Below are 25,553 nucleotides of genomic sequence, written 5' to 3'. Positions count from 1 at the left end.
TCCTACCTCACATCCCAGAATCACAGCTTTGCCTCTAAACCCTCCTTCCACTACACATTGCATGGCCTCTTAGGGTCAAGACATATATGACAGTCGTGACTCAATAATTCTACACTAAATGTAAAACCTTCTTTCATGTTGGATAGCAAGGCTGTTGGATTGTCAGGATGGAGGTCGAGATACAAGGAGGGCTTGATGCTTGAAGTGTAATTTGTTGTTGATGTTTATTGTTTATAGTTGTTATAAAACCCAGGAATTAACCTGAAGTCGCTAACCCCAAATCCTGCTTCGTAGTGCAGGCCCCAGGTCTCTGGATATTCAGGCCCAATTAATGATGAATATCTGAATATTTGGCGCGGTCGGGGGGGCACTTTCACCCTGGGGGTGTACTCCGACTGGGTGGAAGTGGCCGGAACGCACGGGCAGTACTTCCCTGAAGAATTTTCCATGACTGTTCTCTTTATGGCCACTCATGCATCTCTCAAGACATGTATATTATTCAGAAAGGGGGATGTAGTGATGTGCCATAGGAACTTTCAGGCTGTAGTGTGTGGAGGGGCCTGGGGGGAGACAATAAAAGGAGTGGACCAGGACACATTGTGTGTGTGAGTGATTGTCATGTTGGCTATTGTCAGGATCATATATTTTTTACATATATCTTTAATTCATATTTAGATAAACGAGTATTATTCTCTGCACCTCTTGTTATATTGATCTCACATTATTTGATATTTTGATAATTTGGTGTTACTCTCCTCACCTTTTATTATTATCTTAATCTCACATTATTATCTGAAGGCATAATCACCACAATTGATAAATAATTGCAGCATGAGAAAGCGTAAGTGGAGACCAGATTTGGTGGTTCATGTATTTCTCTGTCATTAGTAGGTATCTGCAGGAGGGAGAAACTGAGGGTGCAGAGTGGCAAGTCTCTGCACCTACGAGATGGTGAAAGAAGGCTCAAGGACATGGAGGGGCCAATCAGCTTGCTGCAACACATTCTGTGCACATTCTAATGTAATAGTATAAGTATACTGGATCAGGGCGAGGCAGTCAGTCAGACTTCGTGCCCTGACAGTAACTTTGTTGGTGCTTGGGTGAGAAGTTTGATCCAGAGCTCTGTATGCTTATTCAACTATCTGATAAATAAATACATTGAGTGAGACCTAAATATCTTCTCCTATTGCTTCATTAAACGAATGCGCAGGAGCTATCTCACACATAGTTTAATTTCTGGTGGCTTGAGATTCAGCTCCAACACTATCCTGAAGGTTTATTATTGTACCTAAGAACAATCGAACAATGTCGAAGTCGGAATCCAAGGCTGTCAATATGTTAAGGCTATTTTTCATTGGTTTCGTTCATTTTTCCTAAAAACCTGTCAAATAGCAAGGTTTTCGGATTGTTAAGGGTCGAATTATCGAGTCACGACTGTACTTCTTTATTTTTTCATGCCTCCCTGATGTCCAAATCCAGCACTAGTGCAGAGTCCAATGGCTTTGATCAGCTCTGACCCTTTCTTTGTGTTTTGTTTAGGGGATGAGCTTTCCCTGGTGTTGTATCCTGTGCCCCAGGTCAGAAAAGACTTACAGTTTTATTCACATCATCTTTCATTTACGATTGTGTTGAAGTTTCACATTCAGCAGATGTAAAGTCCTGGTTATACAGAGAACACAAAACCTGACAAAGTGGAGGGAGCCCAGACAATTATAGTTATTGTATGTTCTCTTGTGGGTCTTCATCCACATTAAAGAGATCTCCTACAAATAGAGAAAATAGCATTCATGTTGTAATCACTAAAATAAATAGATATATTATTGACATAAATACAGTTTAAGTCACTACCTACTATCTAATAAGAGACAAAGGTGACAAATAAACTGAATTTCGTTAAAATACCAATACATAGGCTACTATCTGACTAAATAAAAAGTCTCTGTGCTGAATGGTAGAAGAAGCAGCTTCATAAATAAATGGCTGTTACCCACTGATCAAGTGACCTGATTTCAGGATGAGTGAATTCGCAGGATTACTGGTCTCCTTTCACAACCATATATAATGTATATCATGAGTGAATCCCTTTGTTCAGTATTTAATATATAATAAGTATTAGAGTGATTCATATTCATTATTTATCTTAAGCATTTTTTTATTTCTTTTCAATCACTCTGTGTGTTATTTCTTTCTCTTAATTCTCAGGCCTGTAATATATGACTTGGCTTTAAATGTGTGAATTCAATAAGCCTCTGTCACCAAATACAAAATAAAAAGGTGAACGTCTGTATAGGCTGTGAAGTGGGTTGAAGCAAATTCACTAAGATTAAAATGATCTGTTTAAAAAACAAAACCAAAACAAACCCAAACACATAGGAAAAACTCTAGTCAGTGTTTTACTTGTTTGTTTGTTTGTTTGTTTCCAGCAGTAGCCAAAATGTAGTCTCACCCCAACATAAAGTGAACTGGTGCTTTTTTCACATTAAACTCTCTTCATTTGCTTTAGGCCTTCAAGTAAACTAATAAAACACAAATACTACAAAATAAATGATTTTATATTTTTTTTTAAATAGCAGTGCCATATTGTAAATGTTTTTATGTATTTATACTTTCTCAGCACTAACTACAAATCATAAACTCCCCCCCCCCATCTGTCGACCTGCTACCCTTCCCAAAAGACGAGAAGGCAGCCGGGTTGCCAGGTTGGGATATCGGGATATCGCTTCGGTTTGTATGTGAAATGTGTGTATATTATGATGTTTCCTGAATTTCAAATGGAGGAAGACAACGCATATTAGCCCATATTGTATATTCTATGTAATATAGATTTTTTAAAATATAGAAAAAATGCTTTATTTAAAAAAAACAAAAAAAACTCCAATTTTATAACACTGTGATAGTACGTGAACACTTTTACGTTGTTCAACATTTGAGCATCTGTTCGTCTTAGTCTCCTCTCTTGTTTGAGCAGTTTTTACACGGTGTAATGTGGACGACGTGAATGTTTTGTTCTCAAGCACACAGAGCTGTTTTCCGGATGGTTGTGCTGGGAGGAGTCACACATACCTGGCAACATCCACTGGTCGCTTTGTTAACACTTCATTGAACCAACATGGCAGAATTTGAGGAGCTCAGCGATGAAGAGAAGGTATTACCTTAAAATTTCATATTATAAATACTCTACTATCGCTACCCTTTATTTTAAACAGCAGCAGGGCTCTGTGAGATGCTTGTAGTGTAGATGGAGCTGCCCAGCGGACCGTGTTAGCTGTTGGTGGAGCTAGCTAAACCAAGGCACTGTTGTATTTGACAGTTCAGAGCTGAACTTAGCTTCCGTAGCACAAACACATTAGTCTAAGTTAGCTAACACGTATGATTCCAGCCTCTCTTTGATTAATATTTAGGCTGCGGTCGATGTCTGACTTTAGCTGTGACTGTGCTTTATGATTAATTGCTTAGCTAATGCTAAATCGAGGGAAGTGGAGCTACTTCCTGCATTTACAGTAAGGATAATGACAGAGCGTCGGCAGTAAAACACCACCCACACCCAGTTCACTGTCAGTTAACGCAGCTTCCTAAAACTGGTCGAGATAACATCAGGAGTTTCAGTTTGTCCCACATGCTCGAGTTTTTTGGGTTTGCAGTGTGTGTCTGCAACTTTGTGCACTGGACACATCTTGCTGCCGTGGTATTGGGCCTTGCTGGTGACTGGCGCTGCTGCCTGCATCATGCTGCAACATGTTGTAAAATAACGCTTTGCATTCCTAAAGCTGATGGTGAGACCAGGAATTTACCCCTCTCAGCAGTGCTGCAGTGTGCATTCAAAATAAATGTAAATAAGTCAGTGTGATAGCGAGATTAAAGTTTCCTATTTTGCTTTTAACAATAGTCTGCCTTCATAGTGTCTGCATCTAACAATCTTGAATTTGAATTAAATGCTGGAGGAGCTGAGTCTAAGTGCTTTCTGGGATCTGAATGGAGTGTCTATCCCAGATCACAATAAAACTAGGTTACTCATTGTAATATACCGCTGCCCTTTCCATCGGACGGCCCAGTTGTAGGTCAGTGCCAGCTGCAGCCCTGAAGGCTTTAATAACCCTGTCTGCCTGACAGACCACATCACTGGGGCAGCCACACTATAATGTGGCAGCTTCGTTGGGATGTGAGGACTAATTAAAGCTGTCAGGGTCACACATGACTGATGCAAAGATGAGAGAGGACTTGTTTGAACCTATCTTTGGACTAAGAACATTGCTCGGCATGTGCTTCCTGATACAAATGTAGAATTTGCCAATAACTGGCAGTCTGTACCGAGTGTTACCTTATGAGTGTAGCAGTACCTGTCTAAACCCCTTAACTCTGTGGCTTTGACACCACATGCTTACACATGCATACTGGCTGCTAAGAAAAGCCCTTGGGTGACATATACAGCCTGCCATCTAAGGAGTGGCCAAAAGAGAGCTAACACGCCTGCAGCCAAGAAAGTTAGTCCGCTGCTCTCTGCTTCACTCTAGTGGCTATTTTCAGGTTTTTCCACTTTTCTTAGACACCTGCTTTATCTTTAAAAACAATCAATCAATAAATTAAATGATGCCGAGCAGAGAAGCTTTAGGTTTCAATGAACAAAACGTTTTTTATTCTGCTCCACCAGGTTTCTTAGAGGAGGAAAGGGAACAGCATCATCGCTGTATTTAGTAATAATGCTATGCTTCTTACTATTTTCAAGTTTTGTAACAAGATGTTTTGTTTATTTCTAGGTCCGCATTGCTGCCAATTTTGTGATGCACGCTCCTCCTGGGGAGTTCAATGAAGTTTTCAACGGTCAGTCTTTATTCCGGTTTACAGGTTTACTGTAATTATTGTGTATAGAAAATATTGTCAATGCTTATCTTATGCTAATCTTTATTTTCAGATGTGCGACTACTGCTCAACAATGATAATCTTCTCAGAGAAGGGGCAGCTCAGTAAGTTTTCCTCTTTTCTTTTCTTAAAATCTAGCCAAATAACAATGCAGTAGTTGTGCATGCAACTTATGCTTGTATTCTCCTTTGATACAGTGCCTTCGCCCAGTACAACATGGATCAGTTCACCCGTGCCAAAGTTGATGGATACGAAGATCAGGCAAGCATTTTCTCTCTCTCTCTTTTTTTTTTAGGATTTTAATCATTTACTCTTGCTTTTGAATCCACTAAAATTTTAGCAATTGTCTATATTATTGTGCCTGTGTAAATTGCTACAGTAACAGCAGGTTTCTCTGCCCCTATAGGTTCTGATAACGGAACATGGAGACCTGGGTAACGGTCGCTTCTTTGACCCTCACAACAAGATCTCCTTCAAGTTTGACCACCTGAGGAAGGAGGCCAGCGACCCCCAGTCCCATGAAGGCGAGGCAGCCCTCCGCTCATGGAGAGATGCCTGTGATTCTGCTCTTCGGGCCTACGTCAAGGAGCACTACCCCAACGGAGTCTGCACTGTAAGATCACTCTTCCAGTCTGCACTATAGCTGCCACTTTCAGCATTAAATGCAATAAACCACCCACTCATTCTGTTTTATTTGATTCAGGTTTATGGGAAAACTATCGATGGCCAGCAGACCATTATCGCTTGTATCGAGGGCCATCAATTTGAGCCTAAAAACTTCTGGTAAGTAGATGGAGGATAATGATCCCTTTTAAACTTGCTAATCAGATTCACCTAGTCAATTATGTTGGTGCAGTACGGAGGCATTGATGTGTTTGGCATCGGTTTTCAAGCATCCTCTTCTACATTTTCTGTTACAGGAATGGTCGCTGCAGGTCTGAATGGAAGTTCAGTGTCTCACAGTCTACAGCTCAGGTGGTTGGAGTCTTGAAAATACAGGTATGTTGAGTGATTACTAGCTGTGACGTTAGTTTCGTTTCTCTGCTGTGTCCATCATCCCAGTCTTATCTCCACTAATTTTCCAGGTACATTATTATGAGGATGGAAATGTGCAGCTGGTGAGCCATAAAGATATACAGGAGTCACTGACTGTGACTGTGAGTATTCTGTTGTATTGGTAGTTTCTCTTTCAGTTCAATATTAAAGTTTAGAAAGTGTGTTTAGCTTCTTTTTAAATAACCCATGAATGTATGTTTTGGCAGAATGAGAGCCAAACTGCAAAGGAGCTGGTGAAAATTATTGAGGATGCAGAGAATGAATATCAGGTATGTGGAAGTTGCCCGCATATAAGAATAACACCTCAAGTCACACAAGAACTGTATTAAGTTCTCTAATATGGTCAGAACATCCTCCCTACCAGGGCTGCAGGATGGCACATTTGGTTAGCACGGTTGCCTCGCAGCAAGAAGGTTGCCGGTTCGCGTCCCAGTGGGGGCACCGGAATCTTTCTGCGTGGAGTTTGCATGTTCTCCCCGTGCAGCGTGGGTTCTCTCTGGGTTCTCCGGGTTCCTCCCACACAGTCCAAAAACATGTTGAGGTTAATTGGTGATTCTAAATTGTCTTTAGGTGTGAATGTGAGTGTGCTTGGTTGTCTGTCTCTAAGTGTGGTCCTGCGATAGACTGGCAACCTGCCTTCGCAGTAAGTCGGCTGGGATAGACTCCAGCGACCCTAGTGAGGATTAAGCGGTGTATAGATAATGGATGGATGGATCCTACCTACCAAGTATCTTGAAAAACAATGACTCATATGTGCCTACGAGAACAAATGTTGATTTGCTTCTGTTTATTGCATTTCATGTGAAGCCATTTGATAAATCAAAGCTATTCATGCTATTGTTTTTGAAAGAAGATTCGCTATTGCTTACAAGTAACCTTTGTGCAGTTCTGCTCATGTCTACTATACCGTCCTCTAATCACACTACAAAACATGTTCTACAAAATAATGGAAAAATCTTAATTAAGACAAATTAAATAAACAGCTTCTTTCCCAGGTTATGAAAGAATGTTAGCAAACTTAAACACTTGAACAAAGATTCCAAAATCATTGCACAATCATTATAGTTTGTACAACATTACATAACATTCCATTTTCATCCTCCCAAAGCTCACACTTGGCTTTTTCCTTCTGAAAATTATGTAGGATTATCTGGAACTGACAGAGTACATAATAATCTTGTTTGTAGCTAGAAAGCATGACTGACGTACTTATCTCTCTTCTGTTTTTCAGGTGGCCATTAGTGAGAACTATCAGACTATGTCAGACACCACATTCAAAGCCTTACGTAGACAGCTCCCGGTCACCCGTGCAAAGGTCGAGTGGAACAAGATCCTTAGCTACAAGATTGGCAAAGAGATGCAGAACGCCTAAAGAACAGGCATCTGCTGGAGTTAAAACAAACTGATGGCGCAAAGATGTGTGATGCAGCATAACATACTGTATGTCCTTCCAGAGAATTACAGTTTCTGTTGAGCACTGAGAGGGGGTGCCTTCATTTTCAAATGCCGCTGAGTGGTTTAACTGTCATTTGTAAACATGTTATTTGTTAAACAAATAATGCCTTTAGTGACACTGTGAAAGATTGGGTGAGTCCCTGCCATTCAAATTCTCACATACAAATTATACACACAGTTTGTGATCCCTCAGTGCTCCAAACAGACATGCATCCCCCAAAACCCCCTTGATTTTAATGTAGCCACTAATTTACACTTTCGATAAAACATAACTAATATTCTTTGAGAGCTTCCAATACCTCCTATATAGTTGTTTTTTTTTTATTAACAGAGGGCAAGTACTATATGCAATTCAGAAGTTAAGTTACAGGAGACAGACTTTACAGCATCAAATTATTTTTCAGTCAAAAGCCTCCATATATAAAAGTATAAATACTTACATACATATTATGCATTCCTCTGGTTGTGGACTTGTAACCAGACGGCATGCCAAAGCATAGATGTCTTTTTTTTTTAATACAAATTTCCTATTCCTGGACCAGATTTTGCCTTCCCTCCTTAAGTTTAGTTTAGTTTTTTTTTTTTTTTTAATTATTTCTCTGTTGTAGAGAGATAATTTCAGTGATAATACTTCTTTATCCCCCCGGACTGATCAAGTATTGGTGTCCTCTTGCCAGCTGTTTGCCTTTAGCTTGTGCTATATTTTTTATACAGACTGTAAGTACATTTATTATTCATGAAATAAAAATATTGCACCAAATATGGTCTTTCAAGCAGTGGTGATCGTTTCTGTTGCGTCATGTTTGGATTTTTTGGTGTAAGCCTTGTTGCCAGGTGTTTATTTGAGGGTACTGAAATAATTATGTCTGTATCATTTGTAGGAATTTGATGTGGTTATTGATCTGAGGAGGAATTTATTATCAAGTTTATAGGTGATGTAGTATTTTAGACTAAAAATTGCAGATTTTAGACATACAACTATATTACCTGAAAGGTTTTAATATCTGCAATTAAGCTCTAATTTTACAATTAAATGTTATACTAGTCAAACATTTTCATCTCTGATTTTAAAACTTGTGACCTCATTTTTAGACACTGGACACAGCGCATATGACTTGTGTTGATGTATTTGTTGGCAAAACTATCGTGTTTGGTAGTGCTGTTATCCAAATACATAAAAACACTGTGGAAGGACAGCTGTACCCAAAAACATATTTTGATGTTTTTGGGTTTCTTTTTGTTTTTCAATGGAAACTTTATGTCAGGATTTAGCTTAAAATGATTGATGCAGGGTTCCCTATAGATCACCTGGTTGAGTGGGCAACCCATGAACAGGGGCTCCCCGACGCAGCGGTTGTGAGTTCGACTCCTGCTCACAACTCTTCCCCCTTTCCTGCCTCACTCTCCCACTATTCTAAGTAATAAAGGCAAACAGGCCAGAAAAAAAATAAAAACATTAATGCAGTAAACAGTAAGTAATTAACAGAAAACTAACCAGGAGCTGCTTTAGTAATATGCTGCTCTAATCATTTTTGAAGCAAAAAACAAGCTACAAGAATAGAAGATGGTTCAGAGTGAGGACTGTTTTATATTATATATATTTGTGTGTGTATTTTTATTTTTATTTTTTTACCCAAAGGTCCCAGTATGCTATAATATAAAACAAAGGGAAAAAGTAACTCTTCACTCTGAACTATTCTAAAAATATTTGCTCAAGTCATTTTTTTAAATAACTTGAACAAACAGCATGAAATAATTAAAATAATGTTTGTTTGCAGCCCTAATTTATCTGAATTTTGTGGCTTAACTTTTAGGCCTTTTATCTTTTAAACCTTTGTGTAGTTGTAAATGAAAAAAAAGTATTGTGCTTCTGCCAGCCGTTTATGTTTTGTTTAAGCAAAACAAAATCCTTAATTTTGATAATCTGCTAATTATTTTGGTCATTAATCAAGTTAAAATGGCAAATCTCAAATATATTCTTGCAAATTAAAAATCTTTAGGACTCTAAGGGCAGAATTTGAGTGTATTAATCTGAGCTGATTAAATAATAATAAGATTTAAAAAAAAAAAAAGAAGTTGCGGCTGGGTGTATTTCAGCAAGTAATAAAATACATGAATGTGTTAGACGTGCTGCTGGTTGTGTAATACCTGCGGACCAGGGAGTGTCAACAACAACATGTCTCAGGAAGAGAGTGTAACCTGCTCGTCATATGAGACGGGAGAGAAAATGTTAATTCTAGACCTTTAAAAAACATTTAACGGGACAACACTTCTCTCTGACGTTTTTAGTTTCCACCTGATATGTTGTTGTGTCGCCGACGTGTTTTCGCTTTTCTTGTGAAACGCAGTTTCAGACGCTCCCTGACTGGCACCGTTGGAGAGCGTTCATCAGCTCGGGTTTTGCGCTAAATGCGCCAAATGGTAGATATACATATAACTTGAAGGCTGTTTCAAACTAAATAATGAATGAGAAATCTATGCGTGATTCCCATAGCCTACATTGTGGATATGCGTGTAGGTCGCGCAAAATACACAACATGTGGAAATGTCCTCGCCGCGTTTACACCGAGCAGCCACATAAATGCTTCAGGAAACTGAGGGTAATAGTTGTCAGCAGATGAACTTCCTCAGTTACGGTCAGCCAGTCGATATTCGGTAGCAGTCAGCTGGAAACACGTCGACATGTCGTCGATCATAAACTCGCTTAATTCCGGACTGGACTTCATTGAATTTCTGGGAGACAGAATATCCAACAACAGCAAGAAGGAACTTCGAGACATCTACAACTCTGAATTTAAGGGCAGGTAAGCTGTAGAAACACTGTGTGACATATTCAGTTAGACTGGGCTGTGTTAACACCCCTCTGTCTCTCATGTCCACAGCACAGGACATAAACATCCCAACTTTTCCAACATTGTCTATGCTCTCCTGAAATACCACAAAGTCCGGATAAGACAGGGGAAAATCTACCTAAATGTCAAACCTCAGGTAAGATATGACATCATTAGTGTTGTGCTGCCTGCTATTAATGGCTCCTGCTGTGGGGAGATGAGTCTGGACATGTTTTGTGTTTTGTTGAGAAGGGGGGGAAAAAAAAGGAGAAACTAAATGAGGAAGCGTCCTGTTGTATTTGTAGGTCAGAGTGTACTGTGACCAGTGGAGGAGGCCCCGGGCCCCTCAGGCCACAGCTCAGACTCCTGCACCCTCCTCCGCCGCGACCCCGGTGCTGACCCCTGTGCTGACCCCGAAGAAAAAGCTTGTGTCAGAAATCCTTCACAAGCTGAAGGTGAACAGGTAAATGCATTTAAGTTTGTGCTCTGTAAGGTGCTGCAATACATTTCACTCAGTGACGTGCAGCTGTAACATTTACAGTCAGTTCCATAACCACCCGTGCAATGGAATTAAGTTCATGCCTCCAGACTTGTGTGAACAGTTATAACAAAGGAGCTCAGCACAGAGGAACACAGGGCTTGTTCATCTGGTTGGTTAAGTCTTGAGTGGAGAGGAAACAAGAGGCTCATGTCATGAAATTAATTTTAACCTCCTTGTCTCCTCCGTCCTCCTGGCCATGATCCAGAAACCAATCTTGGTGCTGCATCACAAAGGACTTCTAAATGGCTAAAATGCATCTGGAGGACAGAGGCTTGCTGGAGTTATGGGCGAGGATTCACAGGTGTATCCTCGATGAACCCTTTACGCACCCATGACATAAAGTAGACCCGCATCAGGATAATACAAACCATGTTGAGAGGAGGACTGACAAATATGTCTAATGTGTATTACTGAACCATAATATGTCACGCTTTATTTGTATTGTACTCATTTGTGCGCACCAACTCTTTTATACTTCGCCGTGTGTCTCTGGCAAAATAAAAAAATTCCAAAATATAGGACATCTAGGATCACCGCTTTGGCTCACCTGGTTGAGCTGGCGACCCATGTACGAGGGCTATGGTCCCCGATGCAGCGGCCATGGGTTCGAGTCCTGCTCATGGCCCTTTGCTGCAAGTCCTTCCCCATTCTCCTCCCCCACTTTCCTGTCTCTCTCTCGACTATCCTATCTAATCAAGGCTAAAAGGCCAAAAAAATAACTTTGAAAAGAAATTCTATATATAGGACATCTGTACATTCTAGTCACATTCTACCACATTGAAAAATTTAATTACAATTGAATACATACTGTACATTAGAATGAATGTGGCGCCACACATCATATTTAATTGATTGCCACTTTTCAACAGCAACTCCAAGGCGAGAATGTTTCATTTTGTTCAACACCTGTTGCCTCGACTCCTCTGTCCTCGTGTTTTTTTCTTGCCTCTGCTGGGAGGGACTAAGACATGAGAAAAGGACCCACAGATATACAAACAGGAAAATGAGATGAGAGGAGAGTGTTCAGCCTGTGACAAGAATGTCCGAGATATAAACCTTCTGAGACCTTTTTGTGCAATGTCTGCACTTTCTCCTCCGTGACTGCATGGGTTTCCTCTCGCAGTCGAAAGACATGCAGGCTGACTGGCACCTCTAAACTACCCAAAGGCGTGAATGTGAACACAAATGGCCATCTGTGTGCATGTGATGGACCCATCCAGGGTGTGCCCTGTCACTCCACCATGACTTGCAATTAAAGATAACGGATAAGCAGGTATTGACTGGGTTTAATAATTAAGTTGTAGACGGACCCATCATATCTTGTTATAGATATATAAAATACAAGTGTGGCATGTAGATGGTCTTTTTTTCTTACTTAGAGAAAAAGTTAAAAATCTAAATTCTGTTTTTACAATTAGAAAAGGGTGTGACATTTAGGGCCAGTGATCAGATAGCATGACCACTACACAGACTCCTTTGACGAGTGATTATAAAAGACCAGCTTAAAATGCAGCTTTATTCAAAGTTGCCACGGAGGACATCAGAAAGACAAGAACAGGATGTTTGTCTGCTGGAAGCTGGCGTGTCAGTGAGGATTGTAGCCAGGAACTGAAATATTCACAGGTCCAGCATTAGTTATCTAAGAATTCCTTTCAGACACCATGGTATGGCAGAAAATTTGTCACATGATGCTCCGGATGGATGTGTCCAACAGCGTGATCCTGTCCCGACAAAATGTCCACCAACTTCATCAAACCCTTCAGGAAGAGTGGGACGACATTCCTCAAGCAACATCAGTATGAACTGCATGTGTGTGACAGATTTGTGATTTCTGGGTCTTGAAGCTACTCTTAATCTGCCCATTATCATTTCCAATGCAGTTTCTATGTGGTTGTTTCGTGACGTCCACTCTGTTGTAGAGATGCCATTCCAATACTTACTTCCCAATTTTAAGAAGATTGGATATTGTGCATATTTGTGTTAAGTATAGCTTTTGGGTCATGTACAAAACAGTGCTACATAGTTCATCCACCAGAGAGCACTGGAAAGTTCATTTTTCTTCGCTCAGGATGTATGTTTTCTTCACAATTCTTGAAAAACAACAATCCAAGGCCACATTAGAACGACCTCATTCCTTGGAGATTATTATGATTGTTGTCAAGTTAAATCAAATATAAAGGGAAGTGAGGTGACCAGAGTGCTTTACAGAGAAATTATGGTTAGGTTAAGTAATTTAAACAAACTGAAACAAACAAATAAAACAGTACTAAACTAAATTACAACAATTGAAACATGGTATTAACCTGTAAGCAGACTCAGAATGCAATTTTGATAAAGTCAGACTATGCAGCGCTTAGAAAACCAATAAGAATCAAAAGCCTGTTTCTTCTTACTTTATCTTCTGTAGAACAGCTACAGCTAATGATAGAATGAATCATCTTTTTTTAAAATTATTATTATTGAGTGAAACATATCACCTTGAATTCCGCAATTTAAATGGAGATTTGAAGGCAAAGATCTGAGATATTTGGCTACACCAGTCGGGAAACCTTCAGAACTCATAATCAGCGCATCTGTTTAGCTTCCTTCTTTGTAGTAGCTGATGGAACAAAAGATGACAAAAGATAGAATCGTTTCCACTGTGGCAACTTGCATGCAGTGGTGTGTGCAGAGCTTTGGTTTCTGAGAAGCCACCACCAGTGCAGCCCCCTACACTGCTCAATGCAGCTGTTGTAATCCCTGTAAAGGGATCTGTATCAGTATCTGATATAGTAGAGTATAGCATATCGGACACAAATACCGACATCAGTATCAGCCTCAAAGCCCACTTTCAGTATGTATTGTATGATACAAATACTGTATGATACAAATACACAGATACTGTGGAGGGAACAACACCCTGGAGAGATTTGTCTTCTCTATAACTGCAGGGTGATTCTACAGTTTCTTTGTAGTTTTGCTATAAGTGGGAGGTTAGCTGTATAGGAAATAGTAATGTCTGCAATGTCTAATAGTGTTCTGCAGCAGATATTCCTGAAAACCAAAACCATCAACAGAAAACTGCTTTTCCATCACCTTGTATTTTCTGACAGTAATCATTAATTGTCAATATTTGACAGTGCCATCTTTAAGGTTGTCAGAAAAGTAGATCAGGTACTAAATTTCAAAGGTATTGTCCAATTCAATCAAGCAAAAAGTACTTACTTTTTTGTATTTTAAAAAAAAATCTATGATCATGGTCCCCAGTTAGACTCAAACTGCAAAAGTTGCGGCTACATGGTATGTCAGCCAGGATGTGCGGACTTTGCAATATTTTTCCCACATGCTACCTTTCTCTCTTGTAGGAAGGAGCTGGTGGCTGACAAGGGAGGCATTAAGATCACTTCAGACCCTGTGGCGAGCGGTGGAAAGGTTAAGTTCACTGTGACTCGTCTGAGGGAGGTGTTCGTTGTCAGGTTCCACATTGTAAACAAGGGCACAAACTGCATCCACTTCACCTACTACACTGCCCTGCACAGGATACGCTGCTTCACGCTGGAGGATGAGAGGAGGGTGACCAGAGCCTGTCCGCTGTTCCTCTGTCCAGGTGAGGCAACAAACACGCCTCCTCTGTCTTTTAAATGACAAAAAAAACCACACTGAATGCAGAGTTAATCATTATGCATTCTTCCGTGTTTCTTTTTTTCTTCTGCAGATGAGAGCTACGAAGTTGTGGTTCGGTACACGCTGAACCACTATGGATATTTCCCTGCCACAGTGTACTTTGAGTTCTGCCCGGATCTTCCCGGATCAGTGCCTTTCTGCATTGTCAGGGAGATGGAAGCTGAAGCTCAGACCCCGCTGGCTGTGGAGCTGGGACCCGTGGCTCCTTATAAACCTTTTCAGGTGGCCACATACAAGCGTGTCGGCAGCGTGGTAGTGGAGGGAGTACCACCCGAGAGGTGAGTTATTCAAAACTGACAACCTGTTTTATGATTTGTTGTTAGATGATGATACCGCTCTTGTAGTTTAATGGAAAAATGCATCATACTCTCTCACTATTTCCAGATAAAATGACCAGACTTCAGTGTAAATATTTAGTTTTGGAGCTGGTTGAAAGTAATTTCTTCTTATGGACTTGTGATAACTAAAAGGACCCAGAACATTTACGAACACTGAATTATACAGATGACAATGATGTGATGTGCTCTCCTCTGCAGTTCTGTCATCCAGTCTCTGAGGATGACAGTGAAATTAGGAGACTACAAGTACCCCTATTACCTGAAGGAACTGGCTAAACAACAGATGGAGGATTCTGAGTACCTCTCTCCGACCGCCAGAGAGAAACTTGCATCAGTGAAGTGAGAGAGGGATCTCAGTCACAACAAGTAATCGTGCCTTTTGTCCGTTAAGTGTGTTGTGGAATTATTCTCCAACGTGTCTGCTCATTCTGTATCCCCAGGAGTCTCCTCAACTGTCCCTTGAAGATGAAGAACTACTCCCATCGATTTCACCTCCTGCTGCACCTGGAGGAGATACAGATGGAGGTGGACATCAGAAAGTACGACCTCCACAATCAAACCATGACTCAGGACCAAAGCAACAGGAAGCTTCTCACACTCAGAGTAAAGAGATCTTAATAATAATTCATATACCATATATACTCCGTACCTTTTGTTTACAAACTGAATCTGTTGTTACTGGAGCCGCTTGCATCCCCAACGCGTACAATTTCAGTTAATTTTTTTATTTATAACTTTGTCTTCCCACAAAGGCCAGCAAAACTATTTTTGGGGGTTTAGAGAGGGAAGGAAGTGATCTGTTAAACTTCTGCTTTCCGCAGTCAGCTATTCTGTGTTTAAAGCAGCTAAAGTCATGATATAGTTTCCTTGTACACACATTTATTTATTTATATATTGTCAGATACTATCTTGGCCAGCAGGCAAGCAGCTGAGCTGCAGATAAAATCATTGGTTTACATTTGACAGTCACAACACTGATGGACAAAGTACATAAAAACACAGGCTAATGGCAGTGATGACAGAGGAGGTTTAAGTCAACAAAAGTACAGCCAAAGGAATCTGTTATCACATCTGAGTGATCTGAAAATGAGTAGTTATGTTTGTGAAAGATGAAAAGTCTGCCATAATATATGTAGTCATGGAAAAACCTATTAGACCACTCTTGTCTTCTTCAATTTCTTGGCCATTTAATGCCTGGTACAACTAAAGGTACATTTGTTTGGACAAATATAATGATAAAAATAAAAATCGTTCATGAGAGTTTAATTTAAGAGCTAAAGTCTAGCCATCTTCAATGGTTTTCTTGATAGTGATCAAAATTACTTAAGTTCTTACATCAATAGCTATGGCATTGTACTGCCAAAGACAGTGCTTTTAGGCATTCCATGTTTTCTTTTCTGTCTGTTTTAGTCACATGATACACACAGGAGTTAGTACTTGATTGCATAACCATTGTTTTTGATGACTGCAGCCATGCGTCTTGGCATGATCTTCACCAGCTTCTGACATTGTCCTGCTGTCACATCAGCCCATTCCTGTTGCACAAATTCAAACAAATTTGCCTTCTTTTGGGGGGGCTTGTGGTTCTCCATTTTGCGTTTGATGATTTTCCACAAGTTTTCAATTGGATTTAGATCTGGTGATTGAGGCCAAGGCATGGTTTGGATGTTCTGGTTCTCCATCCAGGCTTTAACTGACCTCGCAGTGTGTCAAGGGCCATTGTCTTGTTGGAAAATCCAGTCATTCAAGGCAGGAAAGAGTTTTCCAGCTGATAGAAGAAGACTGTTTTCATGAGTAGCCCTGAACATGACCTGGTTCATTTGCCCTTCACACAATTGCATTTGGCCTGTTCCACCCATACTGAAACAACCCCAGATTGTCACTGATCCACCCCCATGTTTTACTGTCGGTCAAGACAGTCTGGTTTGTAAGCTTCTCCAGGCTTCCTCCTATAACCAGAAAGTTGGCTGGAGTGAGCATCAACTGAAAATTGGATTCATTACTGAAGAGAACCTTTGCCCAAACATTCAACAGTCCAATCCTTGTGATCCCAGCAAAGAGTAACCAGGCTTTCCTCTGCCTCTCTGTTGATGAAGGGCTTCTTCTGTGCCCTGTGTGACTTCAGGCCAGCTTCAAGAAGTCTGTTTCGAACTGTCCTTGCTGAACAAGTCACATTTCTCAACAACCACTCATTGTTAAGGTCCCTGGAGGTGTGACGACGATTCCTGACACAGGAACAGATGAGCGCATAGTCATCTTGTGGGGTAGAAAGACATTTCCTGCCGTGACCAGCTAGAAGTTTGATAGTACCATGTTGGGCTTGTTTTTTCTTGGTGTAATGAACGGTTGTCTTGGAAATCTTCTGTTTTTTCGCTGCCTGTCTCTCACTCATGCCAATTTCTAGCAGTGTCAAGATGGCTGCCTTTGTGGCTTCATGTAATTATTTTGTTTTAGGCATTTTGTGAGAGCTGACAAGTTCTGAGTTGTGCCACGGCTTGAATGTAAGCAGGAGACCACTCTAGGCCTTTGCATGTGCAGTGCTGCTTCTGACATGAAATGGCCCCTTGGATACCCTGTATTACAATACAGCAAAAAAAAAAAAAGACCAACATCAGTGTCCCCCAACAGGTTCCTGGTGTTGCTGAGAATCGGCCATCTGTACTTCGAGGCGATTGCCTGAGGGTGTCCAAATCTGAGGACGCTGACCCGATCACAGTTTACACTGGATATGTGCACAGAGTAGAGCTGGATAGTGTGAAGCTTGGCTTTTCAAAAAGGTAAGAGTTAGAATAAGGATGCTTAAGAATAAAAGGAACCTAGCTCACATGTTATCTACTTTTTATTTATTACAGGTTGGTGCAGACTTTTATCAGCAATATGAAGTTTGACGTGGAGTTTACTCTCAACCGGTTCCCTTTGAAGCTGCAGCACAGGGCAGTGGACTTGGCAGCAAAACATCAGCTTGGAGAGGTGCTGTTCCCATCTGGTGCAGCAGCGACTCATCTTCCCATGCCTAAACTCAGGTCTGGTGCCAGTTTGTATGAAGAGTTTCATCTACAAACACGCAAACTTAACCACCTTAAAGTGCTCTATCTCATATGCTGCACTTGTTGTAGAGAGAAGTTTAAACTGCCTGGCTTTGGTGATAAGAGAATGATGAGCTGCTAATGATGAGTGTGTATACTCAGCAAGCTTTGCCTGAATTATTTTCGGGCATTTATCCACCGTATTATACTAACAGAAGAGGATACTGTTCTTTGGTGTGATGCCATAAACTTCTCTCATAAATTAGAGTTGGTTTCAGCTTTGGAGCACTGGTACACACTCCAGACAAACATACCAGTGTAATCTGCTTAGAACTGATTGTAACAATTTTAGGATTTTATATACACATTTTGAAGGTTTTGCTTCACATAGCTAGCCACTTTTAGCCCAATTCATGGTTTTTCCACATTTTAAAATTTAAAAGTATGTCACTTGTATGTAAGCTGAAACAATCTGTTTCCAATTTACTCTCCAGTATGTTCAACCGTAAGCTGGAAAACAACCCGGAACAACATGCTGCGGTCCAGCGCATCATAGCTGGATCATCAAAACCTGCTCCTCATCTCGTGTTTGGGCCTCCAGGAACTGGAAAGACAATCACTCTGGTTGAAGCTATGCATCAGGTATGAGGTGTTCAATATGTGCTGTTTTTAAGTTGTTGTTTTTTTCTTACATCATAGTATATTTAATATTTTCAGACTTTGAAACAAGATATTTTATAAGCTCCCCTTGTGTAAGAGGTAGCAAAGGTAAAATATCTGATTTCAAAATCTGAAATTTGATATTTTCAGACTTTGAAACAAGACATTTGATAACATCCCATAGACCAAACAGTCAATCAAAAACATTACTGTTAGATTAATTGATGATGAAAATGATTGTTGGTTGAAACACAAACACACTGGTATCTGCCAGAATTGGACACATACTGGTCATCTCACGTGATAGATTTTTTGTGTTCTGTCTGTGCTCTTCTTACTGAACTGAAACACTTGGGCCTTGTTGGAAAAAAAGGTGAGGTCACATTTTTCCACCTGCCAGTAGGATTTTACACAGGAAATTGTCGACTGTTTGCTTTGGTTGCCACAGTAGCACTGGTGTATCTGATCAAACTACACCCTTAACTGGTATTTTATTGTCTAAGTCTTTACAATGTATGACCAAACTATTTCCTTGTCAAACTTAGTGCATGTTTAGTTATACATATCAAATGTGAGGGGGAGTACACACACACACACACACACACACACACAGAAATAATAACATTTCAGCAATCTGTCATTGAATCTCTACAAACTCTCATATTTATTAAATGAGGTGTGTGCCATGGGGAGCTGTTCATCAGTGAAAGAGGAGGCAGTCTCAGAAAGGAAAGCTTAATTTTCCATAAAATGTAGGCTTTATTTTGTAAAATTGCATAGATGTTGTTTGATGATTTCCCTGACATGAAACTGCGTGTGGATTGATGAACATGCAAAAACATCTGTGATGAAAGTTTGACAGTAATGGGCCTGCAAGAGACAATAATGTCCTAATATGTTTTATTATGCCTGATTGTGTGATTGCTTCCAAGAAATTGCTACTTGAAAGTACAGTATTAGTCATGTTTCCTTGCCACAGTGTGCTTTGAATTCTGTGCAGATCTGCCAGCGTCGCTGCCCTTCTATGTGAGATAGATGGCAGCTGCAGTCAGGATCCTGCTGGCTGTGAAGCTGCAGCCTGTGGCTCCCTATAAACCATCATCTGGTGGTCACATACAAGCCTGTCGTTATTAAGCAATGAATTTTACTTTGCTTGCATTGTCAGGTCAGCAGGGCAGATCCATCAGCCCACATCCTTGCCTGTGCGCCATCGAACAGCGCGTGCGACTTGCTCTGTGAGAGACTGATGGTGCACATGGATCCTCATCAAGTGTACCGAATGTATGCCAGCAGTCGAGACCCGAGCACCGTCCCCAAGAACCTGCTGGTGAGCCTCAGCTGCTGAACTTACATCAACGATTTAGTGTGCACAGAGTTGCTTTTTGTTTTGTGTGCGGGGCCCATAGTGTTTAAGAACTGAAAATGAAGGTGTTCTCTTATCTCAGCAAGTCAAACACGTAGTTCTGCAGAATATTATTATGTGGTCTTGATCTCACTGACTTGAGATGTTTGTCTGTTTGTTTAAATGGTGGCTACTTGAGGACATTTTTGTACATATTAAAAAATATGTTGTTGTCAAACTCTTTTTTTCTTTATTTAGAATGCATGAATATGTGGGACAAAAACAAATAGCTCCCTCACATTTAAAATATTTGCTATCATATCTTTTGTCACTTTCAGAAAAACTGCAACTGGGATGAGAGACAAGGTAGCTTTGTGTTTCCAGAGAAAGAAGTTCTGATGAAGCACAAAATCATAGTGACAACTATGATCACAGCTGGCAGGTAAGAGTCATATGCTTGCATATGATATGCATTGTGTACAGTTTTTATACAGCATTAAGTCTATTTGGGCACATTCTTCTGCTGTGGGTTTCTCTTTTCAGACTCGTGTCTGGAGGAATCCCAGTCGGCCATTTTTCACATGTGTTTGTGGATGAAGGAGGCCAGGCAGTGGAACCAGAGTGCATCATTGCTATTGCAGGTAAAAGCTGAATATCTACACGACAATATGTCTTTGGTTTTGGTAAAAAATTGATGAACATTTATTTTAAAGAGTATATGGACCCATCCATCACAACTTTTTAAGATAATATTTTAGATGCTGTGAGTGTCATTTTGATATAAGTCTTGTGATGTTGTAAACTTGTTTAAAATATTTTAGAGAGGAAGCAAGAAATAATTGCCACAATTTCTGCCACAGCACAAAGAACATAATAGGTACTTGTGATGGAGTGCACAGTCTGTCTGTGAGGGCTGTGAAACACCGAACAGATTTCTTCACTCAGACAGAACTTGATCCAGATTTCCTTTTCCTTTGCCTTTCCCTCGTCTCTTCTCTGAAAGCACACAGCCTCTTCATCATTGCCAACGCATGCGAACGGCGCAGTTCGTCAGTAAGCGGATGTAGGAATGTGGAGGACAGAATTTTTATTAGCTTTTGTTGCTCTGTTTACTGTCAACATTTTGCAATCTTGGCGCATGGGTGCAGAAAATATGCATGACTGTTGGACTGCCATTTCAAAAAGTTAAAAAAATAAATAAAAAAATTGTGAACACCTTGTCTAAAAGTCTGACAGAAGCCTTTTACAACTTCCAGACTCTTTGCAGCAAATTATATTATGACCTAAAGCCTGAGCATCAATAAAGTAATAAGACACATGTATCTGTTCTTACACATTAAAAACTTATGAGTTCACACAAAACTACACCAGTGGTGAAAATGACACGTGTTGTTACTGACTGGTTGGATGTTCTGTTTGTTCTGCAGGTCTGCTCAGTGCAGAGAACGGTCAGTTGGTGCTGGCAGGAGATCCCAAGCAGCTGGGACCAATCCTGCGGTCCCCTTTTGCAATACAGCATGGACTCGGTAAGACAAGGAGTTTTGTTTCTTTCTCACTCTTGTTGCTTATTTATACATTACAGCATAAATGCATATGATTGACTGAGTGTACGCCATCGTTTACATTATTAGAATCCATGTCAGATTAACGACATGTTTTAACAGTGCAATATGAATTCTCTCCAGGACTTTCTCTGCTGGAAAGGCTGATGAAACAGAATGCTTTGTATCAGAAAACTACTGACTCCGGACACTTTGACACACGCTTTGTCACCAAACTGCTGCGAAACTACAGGTGAGTCTCTCAGTGATGACCTCTGTTTGGCTCATTGGAATTATTCGTTTGATGTCCTGCTGATTTAATTACTAATGATTCTTTTTTTATCCTCTTTCTGTTCTTCATTCAGATCTCATGCTGCCATTCTGAAAATCCCCAACGAGTTGTTCTATGAGAACGAACTGCAGGTGTTTGCTGACCAGTGGGAGCGCGAGACCTACTGCAACTGGGAATACCTTCCTAAAAAGGTGAGGCTGTTTGTTCACAATACATAAATCATTGTAGTACAGAGCAAAAAAGTTGTACAAGTAAGTGTAAATGAAGTTAAGTTTATTTATAGAGCACATTAAAAAAACAACAGATGGTAACCAGAGTGAATTAGCAGAGGAATTTGAGATCATTTAGATAGCTATGTATAAAAGAAAATTATTAACTGTTGTTAAGTGTTAAAGACCGAAATAAAACAATTTTAACATAACATTAAAATCAAAGGGAGCTGTAGAATTCCTGTATTTCTATCCAACTAAAGTTCATTTATATAGGATACCTCTGCCTCTGCTGAACCAATCTGACAACTGGTTATCTGTCTCTCAACAGTCCTTTACCTTTAAGGAAATACCGTATAAATTAGCACGAGCGTCCCTTAGCTATAATTCCTGCCATGAGACATAAACACCTATATCATCAAAATAAACTGAAGACAGAAAACAGTCTGAGATGTTCACAGAGGCAAAAGTATTTTTGGACAAATTATTATTATGGAAGGAAAGAAAACAATCTGAACACAAATTGGGATAAAAATGAAATTATGGGGAGAAGACCAAAATTCCTATTAAGATTAGAAAAAGAAGAGAACAAAGTCATAAACCAAGACAGATTAAGGAGCTACAAATGAATGTCACAACACTGAATGTGAAAGAATTTCTGCAGTAGTTAATTGATTCTAACTGAATTTTAAGAATGATTCCTCAAGCAAAAAAGCCTAATCTTAGCTAGCTTTGCTGCTTTATGTTATTGCACAGTAAATTGAGTATCTCTGGGTGTTTTTTCCAGTGGATGAGCATGTGAAAACATCGGGTGGGCTGGGAGAACCTGTAATGAACATTTTTCCAGATTTCCTGACATTTTAAGGACTATTAAAAGTTTGGATTCCTATTTTTAGCTTCACCAAACGGCATTCAGCACAAATACCTGCTCTCTCTCCATCACTGCAGGGTTTCCCGCTGATCTTCCATGGAGTGATGGGGAAAGATGAGAGAGAGGCCAACAGTCCATCTTTCTTCAACGTGTCTGAGATCGAAGTCCTGGTCGACTACCTCAACAAGTTGATGGAGACACAAGGGAAGAAGGGTCTCCCCAAGCTCTCTGCAAAAGACATCGGCATAATCACCCCCTACAGGAAACAAGTGAGCCTGCATTTCTGGTTTAAAGACCTGCAGTGTAAGTTTGTAGGAGTCTTTCTTTTTTTTTTTTACCAGTCATCCACAACATCCTTACTTTCCTAACAGGTTGAGAAAGTCAGAAAGGCCCTGAAGTCCGTGTCAGCGTTGAGTCAATGGAACGATCTCAAAGAACTTAAGGTTAGCAGTGCTGCTTAAATTCCCAAAAAGATGCTCATTCAAGTCTCTCGTCATAGTTTCAGTAAAATGAAGTCAAAAGATTGAGCTCCTTTATTCACTTCTACAGAAAAGTATAATTAAATTACAGAGGATTAAGTCAATTCTCAAATATATTGTGTGAGTGTGTATTAAGCCGTGTTTCATTGTATGATATTGCATCTTGAACTACATTTTTTCCCTCTGTTTTGGCTTCATGGTATCAGGTGGGCTCTGTGGAAGAGTTTCAGGGACAAGAGAGGAAGATCATCATGATCTCGACTGTCCGCAGCTGCATCAACTACGTCAAGATGGACAAAGACTTCAATATTGGATTCTTATCCAATGAAAAGGTTTGTCAGATTCCTTTTTTTAATTGTTATTTAAAGCAACATTAAAACATTTGTAAACCTCTGAACCCCAAGCAGTTTCTAGGTGTTTGTTTTTTTTTGCTGCTGTCACATTTTTACTCACTGTGAGGTCATTTTTCACTGCAATATGAAGTCCTGCACCTGTATGGAAACAGCACAACCACGGCTATAGCTATATAGGGAATTCAGCGATGTCTTCTGTGCAGTATAGTACCATTAAAGTTCTATATATCATCAAAAAAGTTTTATTTATTTATTTTACAACAATTGCAAAAGCCTCAAATTAACAAGTAGGTGCCCCCAAGTGTTACCATTACTGGAAAAATGGGGATTCTTTTTAATTTTTCTTGCATACTGATATCCCACCTGCCCTGTATAAACACAGCCTGCAGTTCAACCCAGTTCAGCTAAAGTCCCTGAATGTTTATGTGACTGCTGATCGCAGCTTAGTCACGTATTTTATTTGTTAAAATATATGTATACAGAATTTAGTTCTTTCAAATGGTTAACTTTTGACATTTTGTTTGCATGACCCGTGGAATTAAGTAATTCTGGTGAATTTATGTTTTGCAACAGAACGGCATGCCACAGATGTGTAGTTCAAGGGCCGTAAATAAAGTTAAAAATCCGATGATTCTGTCTGTTTTTACAGTTGATGTGCCTTTAAAATGTGCCGGCCGGTTTTGAGGTTCAGGGGGTTCATATGTTTACCATTAAAGAAGTTGCTAATATCTCCTTTTTTTAATATGTATTTACTTATAGAGGTTCAACGTGGCCGTGACAAGAGCAAGGTCCCTGCTTATTGTCGTGGGAAACCCTGTTATCCTCAACAAGGATCCCACCTGGGAGAAGTAAGACAAAGCAGATCACAGGAGATGTTTTAGCAGAGTTCAGAGAAACACAAAGTTGTGAGAAAAGTGCCTCATATTAAGAAGCATATATGTTGTGTCTTTGAAAGTCCATTGTTTATCTTGGAAATACAAGCTGATAAAACAATCTCACAACAGCCACTTAGCTATTCTGGAGTTTTTGACAGAAGCAGGTGATGTTTGCCAAGTCGTCAGGGAGCTCTTCTCATCCATGTTTCCTTAATTTGTGTGTGTGTTTTTTTTAACGTACAGGTTCATCAGCTACTGCGTGAAGGAGAAGGGCTACACTGGATTCGACTTCAAAGATGTGGAAGGAGAAGATGACATTGTGTCGAGACTGGCAACCCTGAAAATCAACGTTGAATCTGAATGTTAGTCCAGTTTTAACCTCAGTAGAGCCTCAGTAGATACCTTATCAGTTGATGGACAGTTTTTCAGGCTTGCTACAAAGGCTGGCAACAGCTTGTGAGGACATTATGCTTTTCTGTTGTAATCGCTGTAAACTGTCTTTGGGTTTTCAACTGCTGGTTGGACAAAATGAGAGCTCTGAAAGATTGGAATGAATTTTTTTTGCTTCAGAGAAAGTAAAGTTATGTGTCTTTCTGCGATTTTGTTGTAGGTCCTGAAGCAGAGGAGAGTGCCCTCCAGCAGTATGTGGACCCTGAATGGAAGAATGAGCATTAACTTCAGACCAAACTGTGGCTTCCTCAAAAGATTATTAGATTTTAGGACATGAAGACACAGAGCAAGCCTCAGTATTTAATTTTTTTCTTCCTGCATTTGTGTTGCTTGGAAAAATATCATTTTCTGAATCTTTTTAAGAGCAATTTGCATATTTTGGTGCAATAAACATTGCTCTGTTTCTAGTCAAAATGACAGAATGAACGAGTGAGTCTTTAGTTTTTCACTCTTGGCTCTTTTGGCCTTTTTAAATAAATACTTTAGTTCAGTTAATAGAAATATGACTCCACACAAGGTATTGGTTTTCTTGGATAGGAAATTTATAATTGACAGGAATTTACTACCATATGTCTTTCTGGTATAATTTTACTTTACAAGTTAGTCTCTGTAGGTGATTTATTCCTTTCAAATATCTCCAACACTTCAACTCTAAAAAAATAAACTCTTGACTTTCTGAACCTTTGTGTAGAGTACAACGTCATGTGTAGCCTC

General features: G+C 39.9%; 3 protein-coding genes across 3 annotated transcripts in view; all 3 read left to right on the top strand.

The window, feature by feature from the left end:
- Positions 1-25,553, top strand: part of LOC103356200 (adenosine receptor A1-like) — a 711,380-nt gene that overhangs the window by 194,941 nt on the left and 490,886 nt on the right. The window lies entirely within an intron of this gene.
- capza1a (capping actin protein of muscle Z-line subunit alpha 1a) lies at positions 3,041-8,128 on the top strand. The gene is made up of 10 exons (XM_008280083.1): positions 3,041-3,145; positions 4,755-4,818; positions 4,910-4,961; positions 5,055-5,118; positions 5,264-5,470; positions 5,561-5,640; positions 5,778-5,856; positions 5,943-6,014; positions 6,120-6,182; positions 7,145-8,128. Exons 1-10 carry the CDS (start codon positions 3,110-3,112, stop codon positions 7,283-7,285), a joined length of 858 nt encoding a protein of 285 aa, XP_008278305.1. The 5' UTR covers positions 3,041-3,109; the 3' UTR covers positions 7,286-8,128.
- mov10a (Mov10 RNA helicase a) lies at positions 9,735-25,519 on the top strand. Its single transcript, XM_008280093.1, has 22 exons — positions 9,735-10,172; positions 10,251-10,356; positions 10,505-10,662; positions 14,085-14,326; positions 14,435-14,681; positions 14,940-15,080; positions 15,182-15,344; positions 17,370-17,518; positions 17,594-17,764; positions 18,262-18,409; positions 19,593-19,754; positions 20,108-20,211; positions 20,313-20,410; positions 21,197-21,295; positions 21,455-21,563; positions 21,676-21,793; positions 22,760-22,951; positions 23,054-23,125; positions 23,368-23,493; positions 24,274-24,362; positions 24,633-24,751; positions 25,000-25,519. The coding sequence occupies exons 1-22, from the start codon at positions 10,051-10,053 to the stop codon at positions 25,062-25,064; spliced, it is 3,000 nt and encodes a 999-aa protein (XP_008278315.1). The 5' UTR covers positions 9,735-10,050; the 3' UTR covers positions 25,065-25,519.

This window comes from Stegastes partitus, unplaced genomic scaffold (assembly GCF_000690725.1).
Source record: "Stegastes partitus isolate 25-593 unplaced genomic scaffold, Stegastes_partitus-1.0.2 Scaffold5, whole genome shotgun sequence".
NCBI classification, from domain to species: domain Eukaryota; kingdom Metazoa; phylum Chordata; class Actinopteri; family Pomacentridae; genus Stegastes; species Stegastes partitus.
Note: the sequence above shows the minus strand (reverse complement) of the source record. Positions and strands in the feature narration are given on the sequence as shown.